Source organism: Herpailurus yagouaroundi, unplaced genomic scaffold, assembly GCF_014898765.1.
Source record: "Herpailurus yagouaroundi ecotype Mexico unplaced genomic scaffold, PumYag 159, whole genome shotgun sequence".
Lineage (NCBI taxonomy): Eukaryota > Metazoa > Chordata > Mammalia > Carnivora > Felidae > Herpailurus > Herpailurus yagouaroundi.
The window spans coordinates 38,442,500-38,452,469 of record NW_024412400.1 but is presented as its reverse complement, the minus strand read 5'-3'; the positions used below and the strand labels follow the sequence as shown (position 1 = coordinate 38,452,469).

General features: G+C 45.7%; 1 protein-coding gene across 1 annotated transcript in view; it reads right to left on the bottom strand.

The window, feature by feature from the left end:
- Nucleotides 1–4,805: 4,805 nt before the first annotated feature.
- The window catches only part of CHST2 (carbohydrate sulfotransferase 2), an 8,297-nt gene continuing 3,132 nt past the window's right edge, over nucleotides 4,806–9,970 (bottom strand). Inside the window, exon 2 of the mRNA XM_040481121.1 lies at nucleotides 4,806–9,968. Within this exon, the coding sequence (XP_040337055.1) occupies nucleotides 8,682–9,968 (1,287 nt within the window). The 3' untranslated portion in view covers nucleotides 4,806–8,681. The remainder of the gene's footprint in view (nucleotides 9,969–9,970) is intronic.

Below are 9,970 nucleotides of genomic sequence, written 5' to 3'. Positions count from 1 at the left end.
AAGGGAAGGGAAGGGAAGGGAGGGGAGGAGGGGGGAGGAGGGGGGAGGGAGGAAGGAAGGAGGGAGGGGAGGGAGGAAGGAAGGAAGGAGGGGAGAAGAGAAGAGAAGAGAAGAGAAGAGAAGAGAAGAGAAGAGAAGAGAAGAGAAGAGAAGAGAAGGAGAGTTCGAGAAAAAGAGAGGAGAGGGGAAGGTAAAGGGAGAGAGGGGAAGGGAGGGCAGGGCTGGGAAGAGAAGAAAGCAAGGTGTCCAGCATTGCTCCTTAGCTATTCTTCAATTCTGTGGCTCCCCACAACCTTTCCAGTTCATTACTTATTTTTCTCATTGTAATTGAGTCAGATTTGCAACCAAAAAACCTTGACAGATGCCCAACAGAATGACATTTTCAGACCACCCAGAACAGAAACTCAGCTGTCTGCTTTGGTTTCTACCTCATCTCTTACTAAAGCTTAACCAGAATCCCAAAGGGCACTCTTCTGATCCCCAGACGTAGTATAGAGACATTGAGCAATACTGGAGTGGCCAAAAGACTGGTAGGAACCAAGAAAATAATAAGTCCTAGGATGAGAAAATGTCGGAGAGACTCCAACAGGGAATCAGGAGCTGGGATTTCTAGTTTGTGCTCCTCCTTTAAACTAGGGACACAGAGTACATCTCACAGCCTTTCTGCACCTCACTTGACACTTGCAAATGCCTGAGCTGACTCTGTCGCTTCAGTTTTTATGACATACCAACACTTCCTGACTTTGCTAGGTCTCCACTTGCCCAGTGAGTTCCTAACCCTGGAACAAATATAAGCCTGCTGACAAGCCCCCTCCTTGAGCTTCGCTCAGGCTACCTTGTCCTTTATAATTCAAATAAGATTGCCTGGAAGCCCCAGCTCACAGTAGGAGAGAAATTCCTCTCCCTCTCAAACTCCCCCAGGGACTCAAGGGCTAAGCCAACAGTTCCAAGGTCAACTACAGAATTTGCATTTGCTTCAATGCATTTCACCTCTCCTGGTTTCTTGTTCCATGTCTTCCTGGCTGATACTACTCTGATCCCTTCCACCTGCAAAGCACCACCCACCCAATGTGAGGCATGTAACAGCCTTTACTGGAGGTTTGGGCAACAAAGGCAACTATAGTGCAGCTCAGTAGGGCAAACAATGCCCAGCTGAACATCAGTCTTCCTGCCACTGGCCATTCTCTTCTGGGGAGCACCATGTCAGTGTCCCCTCCTTGGGCCCCAGCATCCTGAGCCCCCTGTCCTATTACTTGTCCCCTGTTATTCCTCCCTTTACCACTCCCCTCTCCTTTCACTCTCTTTCTCCCAACTCCCAAATTTCCTGTCCAGGTGTCACAAAGAGCTTCTTCCCACCACCCAAATGGCCCATGACTTGTTTGGCTAACAGGGGTCATTCCAAGAGGAATTTCATCCAACAGCAGTCAAACCAACAGTGACCTTTTTCTTCCTGCTGCATAAAAATGCATCTCTAAAGATATAGGTAACACCTCCTCTTTGGCTGAAGGCATCATGCCTCAAGCATTCAGAAACAAGCATTCAAGAATTTCTCAGAAAGCACTTGGCTGGGACAAAAAGATTTGCTGCCTTGTTGGTATCCCTTAATGGAAACAGTGTGATCTCTGATCTACCAAGCAAAAAGAAAGAGGCTTTGCCACGTCCTAGCTATGGGATCTTCGGAAAATTACCCATCTAAACCTAAATTGTTCTTCTGTAAAATGGGGACAATAATAATACTTATCCATAGGATTGTTGCAAGAATAAAATAGGATCATAATTCAAAGTGCTTTGCACAGTGACCAGCACAAAACAAATGATTTACAAAGGGTAAATGATAGTATTATGATTATTACCATCATTACTGCCACTTAGGGCACTTGAAAGTGAAATTAAAACGGTGATAGCAAGTTATAAAGAGCACAGCACATCAAGAAGTCACTTGGGAAATGTGGAAATACAAATGAAAAACTATGTGCAACTGAGACTTACCCTAAATAAAGTGCACTTGGAACTCACGTCCTGGGAAGGTTACTGGTCTCACCAGCAAGTAGGGCTGGTTAAATAACAGGACTAAAAACTATAAATGTGAGGGCCATTATTTCAGAAAGAAAATGTGTTTCATTTATATTTTTCTTTTAAAAAAGAGTAACGTAATACCGCCCTTCATCTAAAGATACTGAGCACCAATATAAGAACATCAAATATTTTAATTCCTCCCAGGAGCTCATTCAGCCCTAGAGAGAAGAGTTTGCCAGAGTAACTGGGACACCTGAAAATGGAAATGTAATATTTAGACCTCCGTGTTGCTTCTTGAAAATTTCTAGTCCCCAGAGAGGTTGAAAGAGAATCACAGTGGAGGTGAGATCCATGTGTGAAAAACAAATACACAGCCTCTGCCTCCTTTACAATAATACATTTTCCTACTGGGCTCTTAAAAACTTGCATCATTTCTGTTTGACTGAAGTTCATTTGTTACTTTTCTTGTGGGGGGCGGGGGGCAGGCATTAATATGGAAGGCATTATTTGGTATTCCTTTCGTCCACATTCATTTGCCTTCTTTCTCAGCTCCTGTCTGCCACACGTACAAAGCCCAAGACACTATGGAATGTAGCATACTAACTCTAAAGGCTCTTCAGCAAATGTCTTCTTGGGCTACATCTTTTATTTATCACTCACTTATTAAAGACCTGTGAGCGAGACACTGCTTCAGCGTGGGGGAGATACACACACACATGGATCCAGTCCCACCCCTCCTGAAGCGCCCAGACTAGGAAAGGAAGGAGGCTGTGAACAAAGAAGCTCAATCTGCAGTGACTGACACCAGTAGATCAATGCAAAAGGAACAAGGGGAAGTAGGGAACAGAAAGTTCTGCATCTTGGAGCAGGGCCAATAAATGAAACCTTCCGAAGGATCCAGGATCTTCACTAATGAGTAGGAATCCATAAAGCAGAGAAGAAATGGGAGGCAGGAGACAGGGAAAGAGGGTGGAGAACTGCTACCTGGAGGAAAATGGGACATATCACACCTGCAATAAAAATAGACCGAGCCAACTATACTTAGCACAATGAAGAGACACACCAGTCGGCTTAGTACATCTTGCACCTTTACTCCTTGAGTTTATTGTCACTTGACCTTTTGCTCTTCCATACATAGACTTTCCCTCTCTATTACACAAGAAGCAAACGCAGAGCCCCACAGTAGTTCCAGAAGGAAGGTAACTTTATCATTAGCGGCACGCACCAGGATCCACTTGCTGAGGACAAGGAGAGTGTGCTCTCCGTCCTCCTGGAAGACGTCTATCCTGTTCTTGTGAGGATTCCTGCAACAGCATAGGCTGTCTCTGTCCCACCAGTCCTCAGAACACTCAGTCCCAAGTGCCCTCAAGCCCAACTGATGACTCAGAAGGCCTTGTCAATCACTGGCTGCAATTACTAAGGATTATTTGTCATGTGCACATCCACCTCCTTAGAATTCCATCATGCAAAGTACATTTATCTCACTGGTATGTCTTTGCTTTAATTATAGTTGCACACAATAGCTTCTACCTTTGCACTGATTTCCCAGGAACTTGAATGCCACCATTATTTGCTCTCTCCTATAGTCAGGCATTTCAGCCCCTGCATCCGATGCAGGACTGCCTCCACGGCACACAGCCTGTGCAGTTTGCAGGCCCCGCAGGCAGAAGGACACCACGCTTGGTTTAACTCTTTGCTGTTGCTCAACTGAAATGCTTCATAATTTTTTTTAACAAGGGGTTCCACATTTTCATTCTGTACTGCGCTCCACAAATTATTTAGCTGGTCCTGTCTAGAGGATTAACTGCTTCAAGGTGAATTTCTGCCAAGCCCTGCCTATGCACTTTGGGGTGGGAGCCACTTTGGTGATCATTTTCACCACCATTCACTTGGCAGGGTGACTATCACAAACCTGCAAGTTCAAGCAGTCCCCAAACACTTTTTGATCTCTGATTACAAGTAACTGGTTCAACCAAAAGTTAAGCTTTGGCCTTAGCCACACTTGATCATCCTTTACCACCCTGCCAAGTATAGGATAGGCTCCTACTCCCTCAAGGCCCCTTCAAGTTTACAAACAATACCACATCCAAGCACTGGTTCATAAAGTTTCCCATTCTATAAGCTTAATGTGTTATTCAGAATTTAACAATTTCCTCAGCATACTTTGATTAAGGGTGTGCAGAATTGCATCAGATGTAATAAAAGTCAAGCCCTGTAATTTAAATTATTAAACACTCATACGAGAGCCTGTACCCGAGCCGGCTCAGTGGCATGCATTTGAACCGCAAAAGTAGCAGCTCAAGTACAGAAAGGGGGGGAAGGACATGAACAAATTATGTTCTTCGCCGTGACAGATTTGAAGGGGCCCTCCTCAAGGTGAATGACAAGAGGGGTTTGTAACGTGTGCATTTACCTCAAGACAGCCCATTACACAGTTCAAGCCATTCCTCACTTTGCAGTTGTCATTTTCTACGTGTCCACACTGGATCCTGACACAGAACAGTCATAGGTTCTGATAGAATCATTGGCCACTCACTCTCCCAATTTCGCCTGAAATCGAAAGTACCCCTCCCCACATACCTGTTAGCTGGTGTCAAAACGTTCTCTTTTCCAGACTGAAGACAACACAGGAACTCAAATGCATGTGCAGACGCGCATGGGTGTCATGTATGGGGAGGGAAGAAAGTTGGGGGAGGGTGGTAAAGTGACACCTCATCCTTATTCGCGACTACAGATAAGACATGCCTTTTTATTTCCCTCTTGGTCTTTCTGAAGTCATCTCTAGAGACGAGGTTTCAAACATGATCTTTATTTCATTGCTCAGACCCAGGGAATGTTAATTAACAGCCTCACTCAGATTCACATTAATTTCAAACCGACAGCATAATCCAGCCGCAACTATACTGTGTGCAACAGAAATCCTGGACAGAACTGGCCACGGCCAGGCAGAGATGCATGGGAACAGGCAGCCATTGTCTCATTCAGCATCCACAATAGGCCAAACTTCCTGAAAGTAACTGTTCCTATGCCTGGGTGAAATCCACCTCAAAGTCCTTTAAACTGCACATCCAAAGCACTCAAAATAATAAATAAATATTACATGGCTTCTGCAATAATGAACAACCTCATAGCTCTCCCTCAGAGAGTTCATTTCTTCTGCAGGGATGTTTTGAGTTCTGCCTTTATCTTGTTAATGCAATTGGGAAAACAAAGAATAAACATCAAATTCCTCATTTGGAAATTTTTACTTGTCCACATTCAGAAATTCTGAGTTTTTGTTTCTATTTCATCTGTGGGAAATACTAGCCTATGCACAGTCACCCTGGAAATCCTGAAGATGTCCCTATTGCCCATTCCCCACATCAACATAGGAGCCTAAGGCCCCCTTTCCTTCAGCAAACTTTGGTGAACAGCTTGGCAGTTTCTCCAAACAGGTAACACATTCTTCCCCTCTTGCCCTTCTGAGGACTTTCAAATTTTCATAGTTCTAGATTTCTTGGAGGTACTTAGCAAGTGTTTGTCAAGTACTCACTCTATGGACACTGAAGGGTACAGGATTTACCCCAGTCCCTGCCTGCAAGGTGCCCACAGGTCAGCCTGAATGAGGCCTTTGAGTGCCTCTGAGCTCCCTGAAATTCAAGCACCCAGCCAGTGCCGCTGCCTTGTTCTAAACTCATATTTGTTGACTAAATGCACTGGGTAGACTACATTTTCTAAATAGAGCTTTCTAATTAACAAAGGCATTCCAAAGTCAAAGGAGTAAGTCAGGCGTGCTATCAGCTAAGCAGAATCTGAAAATAAAAATCACTCAGATAACCTGCTCTGAAGAATATTTCCTCCTGCTGATGGATATCCTGCCAGGTTGGGAAATGTGAAAGGATCTCTTTTACGTTTGCTGCCTCAGAAATCGTCACAGGTTCTGTTGCAATTTGTTGGGACACAGGTCTGCTTGCACCAGGGGCTGACAGAAGCTTATTAACACCAAAAAATGCATCTCTCCTTCTCAAACCCGTGGAAGCTGGATGCCACTGATATGACTATGTCGGCCATTAGTGGGAACTACACTTGTCTTGCTTTCCTAGAATGCAGCTAGGAACAAATCTCCAGGAGCGACAATTCACCTTTCAAATTACAGAGTGGCAGAGTGGAGAGAATGCATCGCTACAAAACAAGGGTATTTCGGGCGGAAACCACGTTCAGAGACAGCACAGGGGACAGATGTTCTGTGTTTACACTTAAAATTTCATCTGAGCAGAGGCCACAATGCTCTGCAGGCTGCAAAGGCTCTACACAGCATCTAATATTTTTTTTAATACAAAATCCAAAAACAGCATATTTCCACTTCAACACAAAGTCCTTAGATATACTGAGAGGAGAATGAATTCAACTGTTTAAAACTCCTTCACTCAAAAACCAAGCATGAATTCTACTGTGATTAAGCGATAGCTGATTCTCATGCCGTATGAAATTTGTTTTTAAGTGGTTATTTTATTCAGAATGCTTGCTTTTTAATGATGCTGTCTTGATTTCCTGTTAAACCTGTGTCATCTATAGTCATCCCACATTCATATTAATTTTGTTCATTTAATTGTAAAGTCTTCTTAAATTAAAGCTATTGCAAATATTCCACTATTGGCCATGATACTTCAGCATAGGCGCTACCATGAAAACACCATAGAAAACAGGATCGATATGTTATAGCTACAATCTGGTTTAATAAACACAACACTATAAACTATTTTAGTAAGTCAGGAACTAATCATTCTAGAATGTGTTATAAAATCCACTGCTAAATACAACTTTTCTTTTTAACTTCTGTGCTTCTTTATCTTGAATGCTTAACAGCGTGGTGAGATTTCACCTTGTAATGAAAATTATACTTAAGAATCATCTTGTGTTGAATATTTCCCATGTATGTATTATTTTTCATCATATTTTCCTTAACATCCTCAGCATTTAACCAACACAGCTTGGCCTGCAGAGATTTCACAATAAATTATAGAAAATAAAGTCATGATGATATTGAACTTGTACCGTATTTAATGAAACATAGAACTACACTGTCTCTTGTTCCTATTCAGGCTTCATAACTTCTTATTGTAATATGACATTCTGCAGAATGTTTCAGTATAAATGGGCTCAGAACAGCAGCAACACCATTACCATTGCAGGAAAATTGGAATGGTTTTCTCCCTGGAAAATACCAAATCTCAAAATCCAACACACTTACTCATAATTCATTTCATTTCCTCTTTCCCATAATTCATTTTCATATCTAAAAGAAGCTCTTGGCTGAAGCCTTATACTGTCTGCAACATGTTATAGCTTCTTTGCAATTTTACTTTTAGGAAACACAGTAAGGAAAAGCAATGTAGCCTCATGGGCATCCCAAGTAAGCCATTATAAATTCATATTGTTTGCACTAATTTAAATAGGAAGCAAGAAAGAAAAGGAAAAGCCTGTGCGTACCCTTATGGTTCTCAGATAAAAACTTCCCCTTTTCAAATGCCTCCATGTACTATGTCACAGGCAGAAAAACACTCCAGACACATATACTTCTTTCATTTTTCTAAAGAAGTTGCTACCATTGTCAACACTGTGTTCACACTAATTTTCGAGGTCTATGTTTTAATCCTCAGAAAATTTGATTACACACTTTTCGTCAAAAAACAAAATCCTTTTTCTGAACTAACCTCAGCACCAAAACACGTCTCTGCGTCACGTTTCCCCAGTCTTAACCCAACAATAATCAAAAACGAATGCCGTCAAATCCTCACGGGGTTGCTTCTTCCTTTCTGTGCCCACAGTGGAACAGGAAAGTAGAGTGGGCCTTCTCCTCCAGTGCCTTGCTTGGTTTTTGCCTTTAGAATTTCAAGGTTTGTTCCCATTCCTGGGCACCTGACAGGCTGTGATTTACGTGTGAGAAAACAACTCCAAGATTCTTATCAAGGAGTCAGAAGCTGCTGCCACCCGTCCTAGCAGTTTTCTAGGAAACAGACTGGGAAAATGGGGTGGGGGGAGGGGAAGCAAATTCCGCCCGAAGCTACACAGGACAAGTAGCACAGGTAAATCCAAAGTAATGGAGGCAGATATTAAAAAGAATATTATTTATTACCTTTTTTTATTAATACTCACTTTATAACCTTTGCCTTTTACACAAGTCTACTTTTAGAAGAATGCCTCCTTGGTTTGTCCAACGGAGCTTTGTGCTCCTGGACAACTTCCCCTTTCTCCACCCCACCCCACCCCACATCCAAATGACTCTTTTACGTGTTCACAGATGCGACGAAAATTTTGTAAACAAGATTTAAGTTACTGGACCTTGATTTAATCAACATCCCACTTCAAAACACAAGGCAGGTAGGAGAGAGGGTAAGAACTGGGAGAAAAAGGAAGGGAGAAAAAAGGTAGGGGAGAGGAGACTAGGGGAGCTGGTCAGAGCTTTCAAGTCTTGCCTTTTCTGAGACGTGTGTGTATTGTGGCTGTTCCTTGAAATTCAATGACTCAAAACATTGACAGCAAGTGCCTGTGTGGTTATTTATATTATATATCTATAATAGAATACGTGGGCTTCCTCAGTTTGGGTCTGGGCTGTTTTTGTTTAAATACACCACAATCCTCCCGTGGGTGTCTCTACAAGGAATCTAGTCTCTCAGGAAACCCTCTCAGAGCCGGGGCTTCCGGAGCAGGGTCTTACTGAGGTCTTTGACCTCTTCGGGGCTATTGACCCGCTCATAGCCCAGCACGGCCATGGGCTGGTAGCAAAACTCCTCCACCTGTTTGATCTGCTGGAAGGTGAGGGCCGTCCGCCAGGCGTTGGCGGCCTGCGTGGCGTTGCGAGCGGACACCACAAAAGGCTTAGAGGAGGAGCCTGAGCCACTGGTCATGTTGAGGGCAAACTGTTCCATTTCGGGGCTCACTAGCAGCCCCACAAAGTCGTACACCCTCCGTAGGGTCTTGACGGGGTCTCCCACCAGGTCCTCGTACCGCACCACCAGGTAGTGGCCTTGCAGCCAGTCCGGGGGCTGCAGGGCCGTCTGCAGTGTCTTGGCCATGCTGTTGCAGATGACCTCCATAGCGCCAAGCGCGTGGTAGTCTGCCGGGCCGCCCACACCCTCCTTCTTGACACCGAGCTTGTGGCCAGCGGCCTCCAGGAACGGCATGCGGTGGGCTCTCGGGTCCCGGCTGCGCACCACCTGCAGGCTCTCGCGGATGAGACCGTGGCGCGAGCGGATGCGTGAGCTGGCTACAGCACGAGGATCGCGCACTAGGTGGATGACCTTGAGGTCCAGGGCAGGGTCGCGCAGCAGCGGTGCCAACACGGCCACGTCGAAGACACGCACGCCCTTGATGACCAGCGTGCGATACTTGCGGCACTCCTCCTCAAAGCGCGCCAGGCGCTGCGGTGGGCACTTCTTGCACACACGATCGTCCACCAGCCCCACGACCTCCTTGCGGTAGGCGGGGCAGAGTGGCGAGGAGCACACCACTTTGTTGGTGGCCGCACCAAAAATGCCCAGCGTGGTGAGGTTGCGCCCCCCGCTGCCCGCGGGGCTGTACAGCTGGAAGACGGAGAGGTCGCAGCGATACAGAGCGCTCAGCATGTCCCGCGCAGCCCCTTGCAGGGAAACAGCGTCCCCTGGGTACAGTTTTTGCCACACGTGCCACACTGGCTCATACAGAAAGAACACCTCGGGGTTCTGGTTGAAGAGCTCACCGAAGAAAGAGGAGCCCGAGCGCCACGTGGTGAACACATACACCAACTGCCGCTTCTCTCCGCTACCCCCGGTGCCCCGACTGCCATTGCGGGGAGGGGCTACGGCCCCCGCCGCCTCTGCTGCGGCGGCGGGGGCCGCCCCAACGACGGCGGCGGCGGCGGCGGCGGCGGGAGGGCGGTACGGCGTACGGGGGTCCAGGCGGGTGTGTACGCGGGGCGGCACTGCTGGCGGGGGCC